Genomic DNA, 25,373 nt, shown 5'->3' with positions numbered 1-25,373 from the left:
CGGAGTAGACGTTAGGCAAAACAAAGTCGATTACTGGCAACGATCCACGGACCACCACTTAGCTTATCGTGTCGATTTTCAGGTGCGAAGGCGCGTTCAGTACTGCTAGCTACTTTTTCAGGGAATCCGAATGCTCGATTTCTTTAGATCCGACCGAAGGCTTTACGTATGTACCAAAAGCGAACAGCTAATTTGGTGGTTTGATGGCAATTAACCAGCACCTTGTGGGTACACGCTAACTCTTTCTATAGACTGCTAGATTTTTATTGCTGTTGCGAGGACAACAAAGTGGCGATATGATTGACGATGAAGGAATAACAACAATTTCGCATTCTATCAAAAATACGGGCTCATCAGATATGACTAAAACCGCTTAAACGGTCACGCCACACGACTGAACTCAGCTTTGAAGGGCGCAATTTCCACATGTGCACACTTTCTGGCTTGCGCGAACGGTTTTCGAGGTGATCGGGAAAAGTAGACGAGGTCTGCGTTGAAGTGTTGATCAGCAAATGTATTGTTTGTGCTTTGTCAAAGTTACCACTAATTATTCACGCAAATGAGCAAAGAAAAAATAATTGCTGATACACGGTACTTGCGTGTAGACCTAAATTAAACAGCCTGTTTGACTCCAACAAACGACTGGGTGGAGCCCACCACTGCACGTACAAAAACTAAGCTTACCAGGAATATTAGTACATAAAGCGTTTCGTCCGCATTTTCCGTTTGGACCAAAAGCTGTCGAGCATTCATTGATGTCTGCAATCGAAAAATAAACGTGTTTACCTTAATTAGAGGATAAAGTTCATCTGAACAGGTAACCTAGCATCGTAAACCTATTTCAGACCCCTTAAAGAGCGAAATTGTCACAAGGCTTTCAACTGATACTAACGCGGTTCTAAATAAAAATACGTCTATGGTCACTCATAGCAATGTACTAATCTATATTGTAGGCAAATATTCGTACGCACCAGTGTGGATTCAAGGGCAAAAATCATATTATATAGTCCCAGTAGAAGCTGGGCTTGACGTATATATTCAATATAAAATAACTATTGTTATAACTACTATAATAATAACAACTTTCTGATAATACGCATGCTAATAGAAAAGCATACCAGAGCACTTAATGTGGCCATTTCCGGTAAAGCCTGCTGGACAATGACAGGAAAAGGATCCTACTCGATTTGTACACAGAGCGCCGGAAGCGCATGCGCCGTACGGGCCGCCCAATAAGCACTCATCGATGTCTTCGCATTGGATAAATGGGTTGCCTGACAAGTGATTAAAATTTGGTTAAAAATTGATGCCCGTTTCTTGGCCTGACGAGATTGCCGCTTTTCGCAAAAGATTGCCCCTGTGCCCCTGCTACTACCGTATCCCAAAGGAATAGTATCACGGGCTTGAAATTGACAACGTGACACGAAAAAATAATTCATTCAACTAAGAACAACAAATAAAACGTATTTCTTATCTGAGCTAATTTATTTCCTATAATTAAGATATAAGATTGATAATTCAAATTTGTGCGGCATGAATTATGTATACTCTATTTCATGACTAGCTTTATTTTAAATGATATTATAGATAACGAAAACAAGTCAGCGGATTACTGTGGGATTCCGCTGAAGTATTGGTCAAGTAGTAAAATCAAAGGGACTTTAGCAGTCTTAAGTGTTTATATGAAGGAAGGCATCGTATGAGCCCGGAAAAACTTTCTCGTGTGTTTCAATCAATTTGAGATAATCACGCTGCGCAGAATGCGGGGCGATTCAATATTATACACAACGAAATTTGTATGTATTGTTAGTCCCATAAATAAATCGTAAGAACGAACGTTTCGTATGTTGCCATTATTTGAAAATACTGAAAAAAAAAAAAGAGCTATCGAGTTGTTTATTCTAGCTGACCATGTCCTATAGTGGTAACATGTCCATATCGATCTATATACCCGTAAATCCAGGTGGGCACGCGCAATGGAAGCTCCCAGGGACATTTGTACAGAAGGCGCCTACGCCGCACAAACCCGACGGACCATGTTCTATTCCGCACTCATTTACATCCACACAGCCCGCGTCAATATCCGACGGATTGAATGTAAAACCTACATCAGTATCAAATCTCGATTAGAATCGTAAACGATAATCATTTATGTTACCATACAGCGCTTGGGTTTGAACGCCTCGCTACAAATGTTGACCTAGCTAATATATAGACATACATATGGCATAACGTCAACGTTTCGCGACTGTCTCTCGCTTATAGATCAGTCATTTCGTAAGGGGCATATACACCGTAGATTCGCTACGAACCGTTCAATTCCATTTGATGATACTGCGCCGCCGCATCTTTGTCACACTTTCACCGTTCGACATGTTACAACCACGAGCATAGCGCCCACCCCTACACAACTTTACATAGAATCAGAAATAATCGATGCAGTGGCCCCAGACTCATTACACTCTATTACTTGGCTATTTAATGCTTGAACGCCTATCTCCGTTATACTGCCATATAGGTAAGTACGCACGTGCGATTACATACAATATTGAAAACTAACCAATGTCGCATATACAAGCCGCTTCCCTCCCGTTCGCCTGACATGTCGCATGCGTACCACATTGAACGGCGTCGCAAGGGGCTGAAATTATCGAGGCGTCAGAAATCCATATGTGTTTTTAGTTTTCATAGCTAACATGTAATGTGAAGGGACTGGAGAGCAGACGGCCCATCGCTCTTAACATTACATGTAAGACTGGCACAGAAATAACGATACGATACACAAAAACACCAATTACCTTCGCTCTGGGTGGAACTATAGGGCAAACTATTAAGGCCAAAGAAATTATCAAGTAACGCTTATAATATAATTCATCGGTAAATTTAACATAATTAATTTTCTCGAATTAGAAACTATACAGTGCGATGTAAGTGAATATTTGAAATAAATCAAAAACATAAAATTGCGTCCATTATCTAAATAAAACTCGACGTAAGTATCCACCTACATAGGGCTTGGCATCATTTAATAAAGAGGTCGATTTTAGCGAGTCGTCAAAATCCCCGAGGAGTGTAATACGCTCCCTAGTTAACAGAAATATGTCTATGTACGGAAATATAACAACTTCTGTTTCAAAGAGCAGTAACTTAGCGTGTTTACACATGATCCGTCCTTTCCGTCAACGATGTTACTCTTTCGTATAAAGCGGCTTGATAAGGAGCAACGAGATCTTAAAGCGCGGTCATTTCTAAATTACGATAACTGCATTAAATAGTAAACATTAGTTCAACGATCGACCTGCCTATATACCTTATATGCTTTGACGTACCGCTTCTTACTGCAAACATTTTCGTTACCAGCACGAAAATCTTCGGTAAGCGTCCTAGCAAGAGGCAAGCCGATTGCTAATGAGACGGGCAAGGTTGACGAAACCGGATTTGATTTGAAACAGAAAATATAGAGGTTCGATTTCACTGAACTACGAACAATGAGATTATGTATGCAGTGATTGTGTACGTACAAATGCACGCTTCCTTCGGATTGCCGATGAGGTTATCGGGACAGACGCAGCGAAATCCGCCATCTGTGTTGATGCACTTCGAGTTTAAACCGCAAGGGAACGATGATTGTGCGCACTCGTCCATGTCACGACATTTCGCCCGTGGGTCGGGCGACACCTGTGACAAAGACAGCACCAGACTCCAACTAAATAAGGACGGCATGAATAACATGACGCCAGGATAACAGCATAGGCGGCCAAGCTCAGAAAATTGGCTGGAATCGTAGACTCCATTATGGTCGTTCGACAGTCCTATCATAATGGCTTCCGGTAAACAAAGTTGCCTTTAGTTATACTTTAATTTATTACACATTATCTATTTGTTTAACCTTTTCGTAGCCGGCTTTGCACTGACAGAGGTAAGCGCCTTCGGTGTTGACGCAAACCGCGTGACGTCCACACGTACCGCGGCTGAGGCATTCGTTTCTATCGACACAGTCTCTCCCATTTGACGCAACCTAAATAAAATGGTTAGATATTATTTTTTATGGACGCATTGAGAAATAAGTGGACAATTTTAAAATGCTCAATTAAAGACAACGACGGCTTCTAATCGCTTGCTAGTTCAAGCCTTCATCATGTGATGATGCCTTTTGACGCTGATAGATAAGTTCTAAGGTTCTCGATCTCTACATTCCTCTGTTGTCTTTATGATGATAAATAGTATGGCGCTTTGATCGTCATAACGTTTGCCATTACGTCAATTATTACAGTATTCTCGGTTGTTCGACGGCCGAAGTACCTGATAACCATTCCTACATTGACATATGCCATCTACGCAATGCGCGTGCTCTGTACATTTGTGATCACCCTGGCAAGCCACTTCAACCACATCCCTCTCACAGGATTGGAGCGCATCGCCCGTGTATCCGCGCGGACACTCACATCTAAATGAACCTGGTAAATTGTAGCATAGCGAGCCATATGCGCATGTGCTTTGTAAACATTCGTCGATATCTGGAATATATATATAACAACTCGATTGAATTCAATATCTTTTTAGCCCGGATTTAACTGGGCACCACAATACGCCCCCCACACTTTTGCCCCCCTGAGAGTTATTGGTACGATTTCAGCGATTTATATTTCAAGTCGACAAAAAGTCATGTTGATCATGTTTGCTATGAGGATTAAGAAGTTCATATATAGCTATCGTGGTTTCGGCAATATGATGGTCATTTAACCTATACTTCGACCAACCGCCGCTGCACGACGGAACGCCTTGTGACATTTGCTTTTCCATGAAAAACATGTTGCCAAATCCTTGCCCTCGTTTGTCTTCAATGATACGATCGTTAAACTCGCACTGAAGTTCATGTTAGCTAGACTGCCCGAAAGCCCCGAAAAAATGAAGCACGAAGCGTTTCGAAATACTGCATTCAAACAAATTCGACATGTCGGTCTAACTTTACGATCTAAAAGCTTTTGCTAATTAGCAGGAAATTTGCAATGCAAACTGAAACATCACGTCCGTATTCTGTGTCTTCTTTAAGTCGTACTTGAACGTAATTACCCACCTGTACATCCGACCGCTGGATCACCCTCAAAGCCCTCAGCGCAGACGCAGTGGTATGAACCGAAGTCATTTACGCAGCGCGAGTTCGGTCCACAAACTGAAGGGTTCGTCGTGCATTCGTTAACGTCTGCGGCAATACGTCAGCAGAGATTATTGCGTCATTACTATCCTCTGATTTATTGACAAATCACTAAGCGGCCGACAATACCCCTAAAAATGCCATGTGCCTTTCTGCTTATTTAAGCATATTCGCAGCACTTAGAGAGGCGATAGCCAATTTAATTCGTCGTCCTTCTGTAACACAACGTTAACTTGCAAAGACATACCTTGGCATCCTTTGGGTGAATAGGGATCCCCTTCACAGCCAGGTTTGCACTCACAACGATAGCTGCCGGGTACGTTACTACATTGTGTATTCTGACCGCAGGTATTATCCTAGAAAGTAGTAATGAACTGATGAAGTTATCCCCGAGAACTTGACTCTGAAAAATAAACTTTGTACGATTTGCATGGCTTAATTTTAACCACTAGGAAAGATTTTTTAGAGCTTGCTATATGCAATGATATAGCGCAATTCCATATCACGAAACATTGCGATACATTCCTCTCATTCTGTGATGTATTTCAATAAAACACATACTATTTGGTGTTGGCACTCGTTGATGTCCTGACAACCCAGTCGAGGATTACCGGTGTAGCCTACTTCACATTGGCAGTAAAAGCTGCCGGGCGTGTTATGACAAATAGCATGAACCCCACAGATAGAGCCCTGGGAACTTCCCGATGACGCGCACTCATCCACATCTATACAGCCTGTGTTAAGAATAAGATAATTGCATTTTTAAAATGCTGTTATCCTTTAATCCTGCTATTCTTAAGCGCCGTCCTGCAAGTCAATTACAGGCCTTATCGTCCTAGATACAGTTGAGCTCGTCATAGAATTATAGTATTGGAACCATGAGCCCTATGCTAGCGTAAACATTTCAGCTACCGAACCAGCAAAGGCCATTTACTAAAGCTAACATCAAAATGTAATCATTTTCTATTTATTTATCATTGTATTGCTTTCGTATACCTTTATGAGGCTGGTTTGGATCGGCAAATCTATACCCTGGTAAGCAGGAGCAGGAAAAGCTACCAATGGAGTTGTGGCAGATAGCATTGGGTCCACAAAGAGGAGCGCCCTCGCACTCGTCCAGGTCATTGCATGCCGTGTATGGGTCGCCCGTTAAACCAGGCGGGCATTCACACAAATAGCTACCAGCCGCGTTACGACACGATGCCTGTTGCATAGAATCGTAGCGTCAGTAATTGGTTAGTATAAGCATATAACTATTAATATGCTTACCTATACTGAAGCTAGAAATCGATTATGAGTTCGTATGGTACTCAAAAGGTGTTTGTTGAAATAGACATAACGAAATACCTGAATGAAACGAAATAGCTTTTGTTCCTGTACCTGATGTCCACACGCCCCAGGATCATGACATTCGTCGAGGTCGTGACACTTCTCAGTGGCGTTTCCGGTAAAGCCGTCAAGACATTTGCAAACGTAGTGACCGGGCAAGTTACAACATTCGGAGTTCTCGACGCATATAGCACGTAATTCGGGAATGTCGCATTCATTGACGTCTTCCAAAATCAGAATAAAACCAAACAAACAAATTAAAACGTACTAAATATGTGTCTCGGATAGAATATCTACTGCAAGGCAACTTCACTGCTTTTGATACGTGGTCTCCAGGGGTCAATCGAAATACTGTAACGGATTACCCCAATCCATGGGCTGTACAGGACTGGGCAACCGAATGGGTCAAAAAACAAAATATATCTTACGAAATTGGCTAAAAGATGCGTATGATTCTTATTTAGAATGCAACTATTATGCACCAAGTTCCGTTTTCTGGGACGCATGATGGTCCAAAGCACCAAAGCGACATGTTTATAACAAGTGCGAACAAATAAAGGGATCGAATCTCCAAAAAAGATCACTGCTATTAAGATCATTAGAGAGTGCCAATCTTCCAAAAGAGTACTATTATATTACATATACTTCGACCGCGGCCTTTCCTCTGTACGCAATGGCGGCGAACATCCGGCACTTCTCCCCGCGAACGAAATTTTGCTTTTCGTCACGATATAACACAGAAGAACGGCCTTGAAGCGTGTCTAGTCGTTGGCGCCAAAGTTCAACTCGACTCATGACGATTTCCATTCTTTGTTGTACGTTTGCTCCCATGCGCGCCGACCTCTAGCAACGGTAGTTACTGTACATAGGTCGTATGAATATTTTTTGTTTCGGTTAAATAGCTGCTATACTTGGAATTACGAGGTGAGGCGAGATAATAGTTTATATATATATTTTATTATAGTTTTAATTAATAGTTTATATATAGGATATTTCTACAGTGAATCAAAAGCAATTTCGAACACATTGGCATAAATTAGTATAGGCATCTGTCAGCGCATATATTGTCCAAAATCGATAACAGCTAGAGCTGGTTCACGCTATGCTTGCCGCCAACCGCAATTTTCGTCCTTTAGTAAATAAGTCCAGATTCGCCACTTTTGCTTTCGTTAAGCGGACGGTCGATCGATTATCGCACACAATGAGAACCAGGGCCAGTTGGCACGCATACCGTTACGACCCTTCAGCCCAGATTCGGACGAATGTCCAACCTATAAAAATACTGCCGTTGGGCGTGATTGAATCACGCTACGGACCCTTAACCAGTGCTGGCTATACAAGATGCAGGATTTAGCTACAGTAAAACGCTAAAGACTATTGTTAAGGTTCGTTGTATGGGCATCAGACTTTTGTCTTAGAGGTGCTCTTTTTAACAAGACTAATTTTATGTCTATTTATATTTACGACCTATAAATAGGAAAGTTACATGTGGGTAGTTCTGACTAGTGGCTTCTACAAGGTGTATGTTGCCAAGGATTTACCTCGTCACAGAGAAATAGGCATCACTTGTCTGATCAACTGTTTGCCTTTGATGGTGATTATTTGTCGCAAATCGATAACTAAATAGGCAAACTTACAAGTCGTGACTAGTATCGATACTTAGCGCAACTTGTCGACCGAAAATTTTCGACATCGTGCGTTCAATCACGCGCCGAAGTCGCTGCAGAACTACACGAGCGAACAGCCACGAGCTGTACGTGTACCTGTTTTTCAGCGGCAAAAAAATACCCCTCACAAAAACTAAATATATATATATATATATAGCTAATAAACGTAGCGTCGTTGTGACGCTGAATAACTATAGAAAGCCATTTGCATAGCACAGGCAGCTCAACGAATCAAACTCTTGTATTTCCCATAGAAATTTTAATTCATGATAGTAGTGGTAAAATAATTAGCTTAGCAGTCAGTCAGTCAGTCATTAAAAGCTAATATTACTAGCGGCTAACTACAATGCATTGCTGGATAAAAGACAGTTACGACAAAGGTTCTCTTGACGGCATGATTTTCGTTCATAAATGGCTATTGTTTACATAAGGACATGTATAAGCGAACGCGCATTAAATATAAAACTATATGTTATTATATGATGATTGAAAACAGTTCTTCATACATAAAAAACAGTCCTCGCTCATAGAAGCGGTCAAGTAGAACTGCCTTTGGGGTAGTTTAGGAAGTTCTCCCTAAATAAGCTAAGGTTGATCGACGGAAAAACGCGCAACGAAAAGCTAGCTCATTTACCATACAGAGTGGCAGTCATCTATGATCCTACTGCTTCGAACATTCTGGGGGCACTTTTCGGACATTACATACTGTCGGTTGTTATTAAAGCCCCCACCCCCGACCCCCCACTCCCCAAAAAAGCTGTTTTAAGCCGCCGTCGAGATAGCAAATTGCTCCGTATTACAAAGTGCATCGAAGCAAAGCCAATCTGGAACCCAGCGTTGCTTTCTCTTTTCGACCCAATAACAAATTAACGATACTATGGATATTTTTACCAACTCGGTTAACGTGCGAACATTTTGCCTTTCAGAGGTAATTTATTTATATCATTGCATACAGGCCCAGACACGAATTGCCTTAATCAAATGATGCCGCGCGTAGTCATGCTCTACGCGGTGAAAGACCCGACCGGTTAGGGAATGGACACACGTTATAACTACGCCTTGTACAGTGTATTATTGATACGGCAAGACGTGAAACGAAGAAAGAATACGGTTTTGAGGTATGGTGTCACTTTGTCGAGTATCATCTTTAGTATCGTTCTTATTTTCGACTGTAGGCAAAATATAGCACGAGATACTCGCCTTTCTTAGAATATGGCCAAACGAGCTACCCTGAAAGATCTTGAAATTTGCCAGGACAGATCATTGTTGTTGACGTTATTTCAATGGTGGTCGACGCTCATGGGTTCGAAAACGTCTAGCCAAAATGAGATACGAATCCTGAGCATTGTACCGGTACTAAGTACATTAATCCAGTAATTTATTTCATATCTATAGATATTGCCCACCACGAAAATAATTCAAAGTTGCGATGTTCACTAGAAAATTTGCGTGCCGTCTTGCCGTCACTTCTATTATGTTGAACTATTAGTGAACGCATTAGCCACCAGTCGAAAGTATCGCCAGTCAGAAACATTAAGCCAATAACTGTACCTTGTACCTGCTTGTCCTAAAGGAGAACTTCTCATGGATTCTCAGATATTTGTAACCCAGCGTTTCTGTAGGTGTTGTCGTTTTTCTGATAAAGCGAAAATTAATCTGCTACTAATTCACAGCTGTAAACAGCAATTGCCCTTCACGTAAATAGTGGAAACACTTTGGAAATCGCATCTGAGCGTCTACGCCCGCTTAGTCGGGGCATTTGCACGTTCCTTTAGTGCAGGGCTCGTGTTGAAGAACAACGTTGAGCCTTTACTGTTTCTTCAGAAATATGCACATATGACATAGGCTTGGGCATCTGTCCTTGCATGCATCGGTGTGTGTCGTGGTTGAATGAAAGGTGAGTCTTGTATTCCTCTGGGGCTGTTTATTATCTAGCTTGCGTTCGACATCTTCCCTAGACTTCGTCATGCTGTTCCCTGGCTAACAAGCGTCGTGTAAATATAATTTTACGCATATTAGTTTCAATCTGGCAAAGTCAATCAACGACGATGCCGGCGAAGGCGACTACGGCAGCAGGAACAGAAACGGCGGCGCCCTGCTCATTTGAGGTTATGACATAAGAACTGCTGGATCACTGCGCTCAGGCACCCCAACGAGCGCCCAAAGTTGAGTTGACTAAGTGGCCAAATGCACACACATTAGACAGCCAGATTCGCCTATTCACTGCTACCACATTGGCCTGTGACGGTCGTTTATGCAACGATCAACCACCTGCAGTGATCGATCGAAACTTTTTGCTCCTGGAAATCTCTGGGTTACTTTACACCTCCATTTTGAGATTTGTAATTGTTTTTGTCGATTGGCACCTTTAATGTTATCGAAATCAAGCTGCACCGATTGTCCAGCGAAGCGTTTCAATTTCGAGAAAATTAACACAGTGTGGCCATTGGCACTCAGTGCGCCTGGTTCGAATAAAGTCTACAATCGCACCTAATGGCATGTTCAGCAGCCGTCTCATTTTTATATCGTCTTCATTATGAGCATTGTTTCGCGGTGACATGCAGTTGCCTTTTAATTGTCGTGCAAGTCGACTACTTCTTTTGGTTCCTCTAGACTCTGACGGCCTGTGTCGTTTTGCTGTTTTCACCGCTGGCATTGGTACCGCTGCTGCCGCCAGCTGAAAAGACGCCAACTGCCCTCTGGCCACGAAATGTCCACTGAGCACGATCGATCGACCGACCGACCGACCGACCGACCGACCGACCGACCGACCGACCGACCATCTACCGTTGATCCCACAGCCCTGCAACAAATCGCCGGCGTACGCTGCATTAATGTTTCGAACTTTGCTTGCTACGAGACAAGCAGGTTACTTTTCTCCGCATAATGGCTCGTTGCTTGTACCTTCTGCACGTTTGCTGCGTTTGTTTCTTCTAGACGCACAGAAGCAACGCGATCTAACAAAGGAGACGCGAATGGAAATGATCGCCTCAGCAAGCGCGGCCTTTGGCAACCTGTTACTAACTGGCCAACCAGCAGCCGAGGCATGAAGCAATAACGGCCGTTTCCATCCCGCCTCCCACCCCCAGCCCATCTGCACGCTCTCAGAAGTCAGAGGAAACGCATCACGGAGAGAGACAGATCATGCTCGCAACATTGCGAGCGTACTGCTACTGTTCCTACAGCCGATCTTGTCGACGATCGTGTTGAGTGAAAAAGACGAGGAGAATCGTGAACTGGACGGTCCTTTCGCAATTTCTGGTCATGATGATGGTGGCGTGAGGCATAATTCGCTTGTTATACTGAGGACGCTGTCATGGTTATTACGCTTCTTCCTCGTGCAGATTTTTGCGACGCTGCATGTACACAGGGTACTCAGGAAGAGACGCGTACATATGGTAGATTGAGTGCGGTTCAATAGGGAACTCCCTATTGGCTCTTTGAATGTATTTCTAGTTGAAGGCGTACGTTAAAACACGTACATAGCGAATAAAGGTCGTAAAAAAGACGCATTAGTTAGATATTTATTACGCCCGGTAACAACGTTCTTCTGTCCATCAAGGGGCTGGTTTTGCGCCAGATGCGGTAACAATTTTCCCTACATCACTTATGGTTTTTTCGACTCGGGAAAGATGCGTAAATTCAGTCATACAGCCAACAGTCTTCTAGCCGTTGCTATGTCGTTGCAATAGAACGAAGCAGAGTCAAAATGAACGACCGACTTCATTCATAAGGGTCCTTTAGCCTGTATTTAGTAACCCGAAAGGTTCTGTCAACTGATGTATGGTTTTTAGCTGTAAGATAGTTCATTAATGTCGTGGCATTGCAAGGGCGTAATGGCGTCAGATCATAATGGGACTGCATATGGCCTTCGGTGTTCGGTACAGGCCAAACTGCTTTTGACGATTTGCTGGTGGCGTATAACGAAACGTTCTCCACTGCCCATACGAACGCAAACGTTTTGTAAACATTCAAATCAAAGCTATAAATGCTGGCTCCCTTTAATAACCAACCTGAAGACGTACACGCTCTTTTCCGGTGTTGTTTATCAGTACACAATATCACTTACTGCTGTACTATAGCGCTAGATAGAGTGATTCGGCAATTATTTAGCAGTAAATACCTTTACACTCGAACCCGTCGCCTTCATATCCGGGAAAACAGGAGCAGTAGAAGCTTCCCATTGTGTTGGTACAATGAGCGAAAACGTCACAAGGCCTAAAATTGTATATAAAACAACAGGTAAATATCATAACACAGTAATACTTGCGTATATATATATATATATATATATATATATGTGTGATTTTTAAAGGTGCTCCAAATATGCGGATTATCATACAGTAACAAAATGTTCAAAATCATATTACTATATATACCACCTATTAAAATGTTATATGTAACTACTAATATCAAAGAATAAAACGTTTCTCATTTACGAATCTGTGAACGCATTCAAACGACACGATATCTAGAAGAAGCTGTTTTAAATAAATCGATGCGTCTGAGAGGTGAGCTCTGCAAGTCGGGCGCTCTGGGCGTCAGCCGTACTATATACACTTCAGTAGATAAAGGACGCAACGGCTTTTCACAACACGTGAAGCTTAATCGGTTTGCATTTTCGTCCTATAATCTATAAAAAAAAAAAAATAATAGAACGAATACAAATGGCCTCGCCATGAATAGTGCGTATATCAGATAGCAGAATCACGTTATTACTATTTTCCGCGTTTAGGGATACCAGCTGTAGAACGCATATGCTTCCTATATTTATCTCCATGAAGATTACACTGAATGATAATATTTACCACCACCTCAACCTTCATTCTTGTTCTATTAATCGTTTGCTGTTCCCATCATTAAATCCAATGTACAGTTAGCCAACTAGTGTCCTAGTAGTCACCCTGCTTCTGCTAAGGCTGAGATACTTCTCTATAGATTTTAAAGAGACCCATACACAGGAATTAGTTAGAGATCGAGCTCGATTTAAAAAAGCGTTTTCACCGTCTCATACATAGAATTTTGCGCGTTTCGATATCCGCACAGTCCGAAACAAATGCACTAATATCATTCTGAATGTACAACTTATGTCGCTGAAAGTTTCCTATAGAAGTTACCGAGGAAAGCTTGACTGTGGTCACTCTCCGTCCAACTAAGATAAAATTAAGATTTCTGTTTTGGAGTAGCTGCGGTCCGCCACACTGTGCTGATCCAATAAATCTTATAATGTTGGTCTAGTTTCACGTTCCCCTTAAGGCGTTGTCGAATATTGCTTAGACCTCTCGCCTTGTCGGATCTACGTCGCGAATTGTTGCGTCAATATCCATACTATTAGCTACCCTCTATATTGAAACGTTTTCCTGAACTACTTCAAAAAAGCTCCTTTGCTACGAATATTTCAGATCCCAATTATCGTATATCTCTCCGACGGTGTTCTTCGATCAACTTTTACGCTCGATTTCTCCTTTCCTTTTAGATTAAACACTTATTTATGTAAGCGTTCTGTTTTCTCTTACTAGCTACCACAGTATATATATATATATGAATCTGGACCGAAAACAGTTAGAGGGTCACGAAAACTGAAAGGACCCCGTTGATAACGTTGTTCAGAAATGTCAATGTCGTTCTCGATGATCTATTAGTTAATATTCGAAAAGCGTAGATATGAATATGGCCTATGATCAGGCTTCCTATTCGAATTTACTCCTACCTGTATTTACATTCGTTCTCATCAGGCATCTCGCATCCTTTGCCACCGTATCCGTCGTTGCAGTAGCAGAGTCCATCGAGACAAGCGCCGTTCCGGCAACGCGCCATCTTCGGGTGGCAGTGATCTATAATAATCGACAGCGATGCTTAGCAACAATGACAAACTGGGGCAAATAAATGTTCTTACCAAAATACAGAATCATTGGCGTTCATCTAACGGCTGGCAATAGCTGAACCTCTCTACAAGTCCCTAGACGACAAGCTATAGGCGATGAACGTTGTGCAAAAATATTTCAGAGAACAGTACTTTGCTATTTCGGGCTAAAATAGTCGATAAACGAGATATTGGATAGGTGTGAATTTACGACTGAACACCAAACACCGTTTCACCCTACCTAAATGACAGTAGTTAAATGAAATCAATTACGAGTACCTACTATTTCGAAGCTGATACTGAAGCAGTATGTTCAGACAGAACGTAGTTTTAGTTCGTGGACGTGCCAGGTTCCCTCACCCCATCGCCAAATAAACAACCGAAAATCAAATTGGGAAAATTTTCCATTGGCAAGACCAAAATATAGCTTTCACTTGCTGTTTCTAAAGATGTGGCAGTGTTTAACATCGCGAACGAACGAAAACGCTACATGGTAGCTTATCTTCAAACCATAGATGATTCGAAGTAAGCTTTTCGTTCTGTAAAGTTTCACGCATATCTACATCCTGAAGCGTAGATAATGCTGATTAATTGTAGATACATTTATCTGGATAGTTTGCCGAAAGCACATTTGAACGGCTGTAGAAACTGGAGAGTTTTAATTAGATGATCGAAACCTCTGGGCGTTTTTGGGGATGTTCTTTTGCTCATTGTGTAGAGCGTATCTATGATACTAGAGAACAGCCAGAGTGTTGCTTATGCCCTCTGTTGTGCGTAGTTCACTGTAGCAGTATAAAAAAACCAGTCAATTTTCCAAGCTGTTCACTGTCGTCGCAGTACCTTATCGTTTTCAGTTATTCTTACTATCGCTTAATGGCGATACTTCGAAACGGTCGATAGGACTCGCTTTGGCAAATGTCTAGGCTCACCCAAACTAGGCTAGGAACCAAACTCACCGATTGATCTTCGACGTTGCGCATGTTACACTATAGGTAACGAAACGATAACCCGTAAAAGTAATGGGTTAGAACTTCTGAAATGGGCACGTTTCAGTCAAACCAGTACAAGAGCAAATCGCCCATAAACACCCACCGCAGTCTTACGCCAATATTCATCGAACTCAACGAGCGCCCAATGTTCCATAAAGGTAAAGCGCCAGTATGAACTGAAAGATCGTGCTTTTCACAAGAAGATTTATGGGTACGCTTACTCCAGTTATACTTATTGTAGCAATTATTCCTATATATGCCTCACCTTAGACCCGTCTATTTATTTATTATTTCGTTTATTAATTTGCTTTGTAACTATATAAAAGGAGTATATATTTCTCAACGAACTATAATTAAAGACTCCTACTCCTTTGTGCTGATAGTTTTTGTATTCCGCTAAAAAATGTAATCGCTTTAGCATCATCATGTCATCTCTTACTTGTCTCTTCATCCCTTACATCTCTCATCTTCATAGGTGTCACTCATCAAAACAGAAACAAAAGGCATACGCTTTTCTAACACAAAATAACGATAACTCGACGAAAAGTTATAATTCGTTCACTCTTGCAGGCGTAGGCAAAAGCCATCGTTATAAATCGATCTTTGCAATACCGATATCGAAAGAAAGGAAATCTGGTCCCTTTTTTGTGCTTCATCTGAGAGAGGTGGCAGAGTGCGTTCGAGCTAAACAAAGGCGACAAACGCTGCCAAAATGTCCTTCGACCATACTCATTTTCCTATAATTTTTGGGTGAAGATATCGACACTATTTGATTTTTTCTACGACGGCCTCTAATATCAATCTACCTAGGAATATCTGGTTTGAATTGGATGAGGTCGGGGAAGACATTGCATCTTTGCCCTAACAGATCGCAATCAACTGGGTCGTTGGGGCTAGCGATGCTACCGCTGCTACTACAGAATGGGCAATAAAACCGTACTCGTTTCGGGTAACAAGGGTGACAACTTTAAAGAGACGTTCGTCGATTCATCAACTTGGCTGGACTCGCTCAATATATGTCATCAACCAGTGTCAGAAACTTTGATTTGGATATGGTTCATTCCAAGCGTTTGAGAGATGTATCAAAGTGCTTGTTTTGTTTGTCCAATTAACTCGCGAAATGTAATGTACAGTCTGCTCAACACCCATTAGTTACTGAAGAATAAGCAAAAGAAGCACATCCCTATTGGCATATATATATATATATATCATATTATGCAATGCAGTCTATGTGCATATTCATCACGCACTGCAAGTGTGCCACCGCTTTTGCGGTCAATAGAAACCCTTTGTTTCAGTTCTGGTTCACGTTATATAAAAAATTTCTCATTTTCTATTGCTTACATTATCCTTGTCAATGTTCATTCCGTCGCACGTCTGATTCCGCCTCGCCCCGCCCCGCCCCATACTGTATGGGGCATTTGAGTATAGTATCATTAGATGTGCGACTAGCTATCTCCCGATGTTGACGTTACATTGGTATAATTACATTTTGACGAAAGTTTTAGAACGCAGACTTATCTTCTATTTCAGTATCGATTTCACACGTTTTATAGAAGTGTCCATTCCTGATGAACGAAATAGTTCTTTCAGCTGCGGGATTTCTGACGTTGGCTACGGGGTCAGAAGCCGTGACGAACAAGAGCCGTTAGCTTTTATCAAACCTCTAACTTTGTCTTAATATACGTTCATTACACTGATTGAGTGAATGCGAGTCATATGCGATGAGTAGTAATTTAGGAAGCGTAGCAAAAGGATACCAAATATAGTGTTTGTGCAAAATGAAAACTTAAAGTGTTTCATGTACTGGGTAAAATCATGTACTGGATACGGGGAAGCGAAGGGAAGCGCCGACTAGCGGCAACTGCCGCGTTCATCATTGTAAGTTTTTCTAAGCAATGCCTGTTCCATTGAAGCGCAGTTATAGGGGCAGAGGGGCTGTCTTTATTTCGCACTCGACCCACCCGAAGCGCAAAGGAAAGAATTTTCAGGTGTTATTCGTTAGACAAGTGGACGTTGAGTAGCGTGAGCTTACAGAAGCAATGCTTCGAAAAAATTTAACGTGACCGCTGCGTTTAATCGTATGCAGATGATGGTGGCACGAACGACCCCAACGTTCCGTGATATAACGAATAAACCAAGCTCCTTGTTCGGTATCACCCAGCGGTTTGAACGATTTAGCCAGCAGGGGTTCGTTAACTTCGAATCTTCTCTGTCTCTCCTTGTTACTCTCGACATATATATATATCTGTTGTTACAATTATTCGTCCCGACTAACGAAGGCAATAACACCGCAGTATCAGGCGCGCCTTGCTTTTCCTCTCCCCAGCGTCGCGCGGCTGTATCCATCAGTACTGCCATGACCAGCAATAGCTGATCGACTAACAACGAGGAAAATGTCTCCCAATAGTGATTGTCACACAGCGGGACGTGCACTCGAATGCGTAGCTATAAACACTCGGAACAGACGTAGGGTTCACGTAAATTTTTCGCGTATCCAGGCTCAAATCTCGCCTTTTAAGGCCAAAGATCTCACTCTAAATTTTGAAGGTTAAATATTCATAAATAATCGTGGACAGTGATAAGGCATAATTAATGATGAATATAATGGCTTGATATATATACGCATATGTATGTGTGTATGTGTGTGTGTATATATACATCTATTGGTACAAACAACACACGATAAAATATAGCGACCAGCTAGGATAGGCATTTGTCTTCTAGTCGGTATATCGCCGTGTCGTTGCCAAAGGTTATCAAGGGAAATCAAATCAAATTTAATTTTATTATCGATTTGACGAGAAAATGTGGGGTTGTAAAGGGAACATACGATTACTATACGTTTGAGCTAGGAACGTTGAAGCTTCGCTGAAATATGCGTCCGATATTGGTAGAAGCCGAATGCATTTTGCGGCCAGTGTATGTACGTACATTGCGTACGTGGCATAAAAAAGCCGCAGGCATTACTTACTGTCATCTTCGTGCGTGGGACTAAACTAACCTAGTTCGCGTAAAAATAAACTTTCAATGGGGTAACAACTGAACAAGGGAGACTACGTCGTTCTACTCGAAAATAGTATTAAATTCAGTGATAAAATAACGTTGTTTTGCTAAGACCTAAACGTTTGCTTTTGGTTGGCATTGCGTATTTTTTTTCTATCTGTTTCCGTCTATTTAATTAATTATTCTCAATCTATTTCTCTTATTGCTCAAGTTGGCTGGGCACTTTTTCAACAGCAGTAGCGGCTGGAAATAGAGCAAATCCTACCTATGTCTGGATGGTTGACCACCGCACACAAAGGCCCTAATGTCCCATACTTGTTGAATTATAATGTACAGGTACCTAATCCTTATGATGGCGCTACTTCAGTCGACTAGCTAGCCGCGTTAACGGATAAGTAATGGTTTATAGCATTGGTCGGCTCAAATGTATATAGCGAATTCGTGTACCCGAAACGACCCGAGCTCCGCTGATATCTTCGAAATGGCATCGAAACTGTCAGCGCCTACAAGGGACGGTGTACTCGTTAAAAAAAATTAGAGGTGTCAAACCACGCTTTTTCAGGCTGATTTATGTTTGTATCGGAAGGTAAAATCTTGCCACTGTCACTGGACATAGTCTATATATGGCAGCGCTGTATATCATACTTAACCGAGGACATCCCCGGCGAGCAGACGGAGCCTCCGATGATTTGAAACACGAAGCACGTATTGCATTCCAACCTTAAGCAGTGATGCTTATGAAAATCATTAACAATATATAATTAGAGAAGGCCAAGGCTCCTTGACGTGTTGGTGCATCTGGGCAAAAGCAATCGTTGTCAGTCATGCGCGCAGTCACTCAAAAACTGCCGTTGTCCTTCGGCCAAATAAAACCACCTTCCCACTTTTATTATTATCATCTCCTCATATCGTGCACTTATCTGTCGACAAGTACGCCACTATCGTATCGAATTTAAAATGTCTACTTTACTCAAACGTGTTTCCAACCAGTCTATCGCGTTCCTTTTTTCCGTATTCATCCCCTCTATTCATTGCTTTTTTTCGCTATCACAGTTGATGAAAGTCAGATCCTTTTCTCTCTTCCGTTCTCTCGTAAGTCGGAAGTTTCGTGTCTCGGAAAAAAATAGGCTGGCCGGGAACCATTCCTCTAGCGTCATCATCTTAGACGGCGACCGCCCGCAGAAGGTTCAATGACCACTACAAAAACAGCAACAGCTGCAGCGACAATAGGACCAATGGTTCTGACCGCCAGGACAGCGGAACGTCAGAAAAAAGTCTACTGCAGAATGGCGATGAGAACAAGTGCTGAACAACAACGTCATTGGAACGCGACTCTGGCGTTCGCCTGTGCGCGGAAATGGCGTCCGCTAAATCAGGCGGCGCTGCTGTTGCGAAGCGCTTCTCCCAGCGGCCACCATTACCGCCGATACCAACAGCAGCGTTCGGATCAGCAACGTCCCTTTTTCTCAATCTATTTCTCTTGTTGCTGAAGTTGGTTGGGCACTTTTTTAGCAGCAGCAGCTGCTGCTTCTGCAGCCGCGGCGGCGGCAGCGGTTTTGAAGCAAAAGGAGTAGTTTGACAATGAGAAAAGAGGCGGAGATGAGGAAGAAGAGTAATGAAAAGAAGAAAGATAACGGCAGCGGCCGATTTAAAAGCCGCTCTACTGCTGCTTCGGTAGCTTTTGCTTCTCCTACCGTAGCTACTTTGTCGTTTCTGCAGTGAAGAGTTTCTTCATTGCCGCTGAACTGGCCGCGCGAGAGCCCGTACCTCGTTTGCTCTGTTTGTCGCGGCACGATGCAGTAAACAGGGACGAACAGGCGACTCCAAATCGCTTGGAATTACCACCGTCACCTCCGTAAGCGCCGCTACTTCTGCCGCCGCCGCCGCCGCTGTCGCTGCTGCTGCAAGTCAACATTAAGCGGCGGCTGACTATGGCGACGACGCCGCTGGTGGATTCCGAGGCTGGCTTATCATCCCGCTGTGATCTTTTGCTGGCGTCGCCGGCTGTAGTTATTGTTGTTGTCGGGGCTGTCTTCGACGTCGGTTTCGGAAAAGGGTCCGAATTAGCTCCCCACTCCCCCTACCCCGGCAAGCGGCACAGGGTGGACACAGAAGGAAGGAGGCAAAGGGAACGACGTGCATCGAACGACATGGCAGCTGTTGACTGCAAATCGATAAAGTCGAGAAGCGACTTTAAGTAACCTTTTTGTTCAGATATGTAGCTGCATACACGTATTCCGTTATTGCGATTTGTTTTCTTTTGTGTACGTGTTGTGTGGTGAAATGTGGTTATCCGTGTGAAATTCTGGCAGAATTCCGCCGGCGTCACCAACCTGCCATGGCGGAAGGCAGGCATGTGGGCATTACGAACCTCGGTGTAATCGACGCAAAAAAAACTAACGATGTCCGGATCTGGTATACTTTGTGGACACACGACATTGCTGGGTGGGATGTATAATGCGAGGTGATGAATCACCGGCGCGTAACGTTTGCCGCTAAAAGTTCACAGTCTACTGGACTTTCGAACCACTTACAATCTGCATGAATACCTGCAGGCTTTGGGATTGGCCAAGCCTGCGAGATGCTGCTTCCCTGTATGCGGCCTGACATTTTCTAAAATAGAAAACGCGTCTTGAGCTGCCTTTCTCTCCCATTTTCTCATCGGATATGGTTAAAGGGATGTTAAGCAGTTATAGTGCTCCGTGATGAAATAGGGTCGTCATTATACTCAACGCCGTTATTAGCTAACGTATTTTTTTACTATTTTTGTTTATCTTCCTTTTTGGTGGCGCTTTTTACAAGTCTTGTTTTTGTTATGCACGTATCTGCTTGCTTTGTCGTGGTCGGTTTCTCGCCATCCAGGCCTCTATCTGACTGTGTACGAGCGGTTTAGTGTGTCAGTGCGCAAGTGCGAAGAAGACATAGCTCAACTTCAGCAGAAGCCGCTTGTTCTGCTTTAACGGACCGTAATGACAATGAGTAAGGCAGCCGCGGTTAACCGTAACGGCTTCTCGACAACTTATGCTTCGCAACGCCAACAACAACGTTAACAACAATAATAACAACACTACCTGTTATTACTGTGGTTGGGGTCACACGACCAGTTGTCTTTCTATGCGTTGGATGATGACTGTAATAGAATGCCCAGATGTTGGGAACGGAATGGGCCGTAGCATGTGCAACAATTACGAATAGATAATCCGACGCACGGTCACTCAGCCATAGGGTTTCTCCAGGCTGAAGCACACAACAAACTCATAGATATAATAGAAGAGAAGTCGAATATGTCTGCCTCACACAGTTGCTGACGAGCGGCCTTACTATCATTGAAACAAAGATGCTAAGAATAACGTTTCTAATAAAATAACTGGTTGTATAAGCAAACGTGATGTATTTAAGTTTCACGTAACGGTACGTTTCTGTAATTTTTTCGAAACGGCTGGAGAGTAAATTTTCATGCAAGTAAAATTTCAAAGCTGGCTCCCTTTTAGCTTCATATGGTTGTGCTGGCTCCGAACGCGTATCTGGCGATGATCGAGAGCTCAGGGTTGAGTCGATGCAATTTCACGGTTATTTTACAGTATGAGTTATCAGCTACCTGCTAATTGGTGCCTGCGTGTACCTTCTTTAGGCATTTTTAGGACGTCCTACTGAGTCGCCCTAGGCATGTTAAGTTGTCATCAAGTTGTCTTCACCTCAAATAATCCAAGATACCGAAAATACCCGGTATTTGCAAGGGCTGATGAGAGAACGGCACCTTCTCGACAATGTACCTGATCGACACTGTGAAATCTCGGATTCGAAAAGTGCCTGATAGTGCCCCAGGCCATTTCAGGTATATGGCAGGACTGGATGGCAGGAATTACGTCAATCCAGGTGCAGTGTCAACAGAACTAATAGCAAAAGCAAGCCAGCTCTGCAGGTGTTTCATCAAATTCGAAAACAACAATAGTAATAGGCAATACTGAGCCTACATTTGCCCAATTGTCTAGCAATGCTCGAAAACGCATTCCCAGTCGCAATCATCGTGCCTGAAAGAATCGCGGCTACCTAGTATGAAGGTTAGTGCGAATCTACGCGAAACAATGTTTACGTCTGTAGTAGAGTAATATATGCCGCCTGCCACCCAGCAAGCAAATGGCGTGTTAGAGTGCGTTCAGTGTCAACGCCAGACTAATCAACAAAACGGTTTATACAATGCTTGGATACGTGTGCGCTGGAGAATGAATTAATGAGTCTCGTAACTTTTCTATTGTCATCGAATGGTAGAGCTGACAGGGCAAATGTCAATTTTACTAGTAAAATAGGAGTATGTGGCTTTGATAAGGGGGCAACCTGTGGAGTGAAAAACGTTTTCGAGAGACTCTCGGACGGCCCAAGTCCTCTTTCGCTAAGAGTTGGCGACATCATTGTGCACCCCGCTGATTTTACAATGAGAGAAATTTTTCCTAAGGAAACGTCAATGGCTATTCATGCGGCGCCAAAGATAGAAATTGACAGTGTCCCGTGTTAAGTAGAGAAGTACATTAACATCATTAATGGGCTCGTTATGATGTTTGTATAGGCTGGTTACTATTAATACATAGAACCTGAGAAGAACAGATATATCAGCATGGTGGAGAGATTTTCGAGGATGTTAGTTACCTCACGACTTGGGTTAGAAGTACAAGCCCTTCGTTCTTTTTTTTTTTGGCTAGGACTGCAAAGTGGCCATTCTCCATATCACAGGATCTAGTTTTCGAAATTGAACGATATAGAAAAGAAGCTTGTTTACAGCACTGACAGAAGGACACCGCTGATTTTAGATGTGAGAATCGTAACAATCGAAAATATTTGCCCAAGGGCCATCGATAAAAACAGCACGACGCTGCTTAACAGAAAACTCAACCAACTCAGCTGAGCTTCCGCAGCAGAAAGTTCTAGCAGTCGGGTCAGCTTCAAATAAACGAAGCACTACGTCGTTAAAAAAGTGCCGATGGGAAAGGCAACACGGATGGACCTTTTGCGACCGTGCCCCCCTCGCCTCAACGGTCGAAGATGTCGTGAAGCAGGTTCTGGCAGCTTTAACTATTGCAGGGTCGGCGACGCCTTGAATGACCGCAGCCGCTCATACTGTACCGCGATATCTGTCAAAAAAATTTGTAATGCGTAAAGTACTGCCAGGTTTTAATAAGAACGCCGCTGCTCCAGCTAGGGTCTGCAACGAGCATTTCAAGCGTGTTGTCGTTGGACTGCAATGTTTAATAAATATTAGCATGCTGGTACAATTTGAGTCCAGTGGAGAGATACTACTCTCTAAAAGAAAAGGCGATCCAGCCGCGCCGACACCATAGCGCGTAATAGTGGAAAACAGTTTCTGCTATAAATCGCTATCCGCCTTGCTAACCAAGAGACTGAAAAGCTACTAAGAAAGTGTACACGCCATCCGCACGAAGCAACGTGGATTGCAGAGAGAGCTCTTCACAAATTCTATAGATAGATAGATAAATAGAATTCTGATGACCGACGTGAAGAAGGCACTGGTTATGCTACACAACCCGCTATACGCAGTGCTCGTCTCGGCAATTTCCATTCGGCGCCTAGGGACAAGATTATACTCACGTTAGTCGAAGTGCAGGCGCTCAATTTTATCGCTACGATTCTACAGGAGAGCAAAACCATTGACGACGGAGTGACCGAACTTTCGCCATTTACATTGATCTGACTTAGGAGGACGACCTATGTCTGCTCTTCTCCTCCATCTTACGGGGGGCCTTTCCGATCAAATAAAGGGCCGAGAAAATCAGACGAAATCAGCCTGTAAGCAATCGCCTTAGTGATGCAAGGGCCGAACAATTTCCAAATGCTCTAACCTGACTTCACACGACAATCACAGATTTGGCACTGACCGTGAACCTGACCAAATGGAAGTGATGAAGTTTACAAGGGGAAGCAAAACAGCGGCTACCGACATCTCGTAACCTTGACTCGCCAGGTCGGTTCTTACCTATGTAATCTAAAACTCCTGCTTTCCGCCGACGGTAGAGGTTTCACTGCGTCTGTTACTAAGAGTCAAAGTCAATTAAATTCCGTCAAAACCTTTTTCTGAGAAGAGCACTGAGACAGTACACAGTGATTTGAAGCCGCCTCGAGTATCTCCTAGCCGACTCGCCATTGTAGCCTAAAATCCTATATTGTCGCTTTGCGCTGCCAGCAATGGAAGCTCTTAATACGGAACTGGTGGCGAAAATTCCCGAAGATTAATCTTTGCTGCGGTGCGACGAGGAAGTGGCTAAACAGGCATGTCTTCATTCGCTTCGTCGTGCATGGCTTCCGTCCTAGACTCTGCAGGAAACGAGGTTTCTGCAAGCCTGACGATACATGTAGGTGTTCGGGATGCGGGGAAAATTCTGATGAAGATGTCATGCCGCTCGCCAACCACTAATGTAACTTTTAGGACATCTGGCAAATATTTCAAATACATTTTATGAACCCAAGTAATTTTGTATAACCCATATGGCGTATAATATTTCATGTACTTCTATGCACCGCCTTGGAAACTGGGACGCCGTGTTGTCGACTTGCATTTACGAAGTTTTTTGACTATCGGCAAATGCGCGATAGATAAAATTTTATTTGAATTTTATGGTCACTTTGTAGATCAAGCGCACCTATTGTAGGTACGAATCATATATCGGTATAGTGGGTGAAAAAAATGAAAAGTAACGACAAAAATTGTTGGCTTACTTAACCTCGGCATTGCTTTTCCAATCGTTCATCTTGGAAAACAACAAATAAGTATGGAATTGGAAAGGATGAGAAAAGGGGGGGCACAAATATACGAGGTTCTTACGAAAAAGCAAGGTTTAAACAGTTATTTTTATAGAACTTCTATGTAGATCGCAAACCGGTTCGCATTTAGGGTTATTCTCGGTTTTTATTTCGCACGGATACTCTTACATCTACTTAGCCGTTAGCGACTGCCGTCCTTCGACAATCGAAAAGTTCGTGTAGGGTTCAGGAGGCACTGTGCAATGCACACACATAAAACTTATAGGGAAAGCCAGGTGCCTAAATAGGCATAAGGCAGCATTTATCTCGGTACTTAATCTGCTTTAGGTAATTCTAGGTTCGGTCATGTGAAGTTTCGTTTTTTAGGTAACAATCGAATCAAATTCGAAGTAACGTTGATTCGCCGTAGGCCGCGATTAACTGCCTTATGAGGTGGATAGTGTAATAGACCACGACATCGTCTACATTGAGCCAATTCACCTGACCAAATCGTTTACTTCAGCTCAATTAATTTAGGGAACAAGCCGACCCAAATAGGGATCGTTTATCAAAGCTGCTCAAAATGAGCCCATCATTAGGCCCATCCATATCCC

General features: G+C 42.9%; 1 protein-coding gene across 1 annotated transcript in view; it reads right to left on the bottom strand.

Moving 5' to 3' along the window:
• LOC111262131 (uncharacterized) overlaps positions 1 to 25,373 on the bottom strand; it is a 129,586-nt gene that overhangs the window by 55,392 nt on the left and 48,821 nt on the right. Inside the window, exons 5-18 of the mRNA XM_086968985.1 lie at positions 13,862 to 13,985; positions 12,275 to 12,369; positions 6,536 to 6,708; positions 6,152 to 6,359; positions 5,717 to 5,889; positions 5,403 to 5,511; positions 5,078 to 5,203; positions 4,303 to 4,517; positions 3,890 to 4,018; positions 3,522 to 3,678; positions 2,561 to 2,641; positions 1,952 to 2,104; positions 1,119 to 1,274; positions 685 to 759 (exon numbers count right to left, since the gene is read on the bottom strand). Coding sequence (XP_086825111.1) covers positions 685 to 759; positions 1,119 to 1,274; positions 1,952 to 2,104; positions 2,561 to 2,641; positions 3,522 to 3,678; positions 3,890 to 4,018; positions 4,303 to 4,517; positions 5,078 to 5,203; positions 5,403 to 5,511; positions 5,717 to 5,889; positions 6,152 to 6,359; positions 6,536 to 6,708; positions 12,275 to 12,369; positions 13,862 to 13,985 — 1,974 coding nt within the window. The remainder of the gene's footprint in view (positions 1 to 684; positions 760 to 1,118; positions 1,275 to 1,951; positions 2,105 to 2,560; positions 2,642 to 3,521; positions 3,679 to 3,889; positions 4,019 to 4,302; positions 4,518 to 5,077; positions 5,204 to 5,402; positions 5,512 to 5,716; positions 5,890 to 6,151; positions 6,360 to 6,535; positions 6,709 to 12,274; positions 12,370 to 13,861; positions 13,986 to 25,373) is intronic.

Source organism: Varroa jacobsoni, unplaced genomic scaffold, assembly GCF_002532875.2.
Source record: "Varroa jacobsoni isolate VJ856 unplaced genomic scaffold, vjacob_1.0 scaffold_66, whole genome shotgun sequence".
Classification (NCBI taxonomy): Eukaryota; Metazoa; Arthropoda; class Arachnida; order Mesostigmata; family Varroidae; genus Varroa; species Varroa jacobsoni.
Note: the sequence above shows the minus strand (reverse complement) of the source record. Positions and strands in the feature narration are given on the sequence as shown.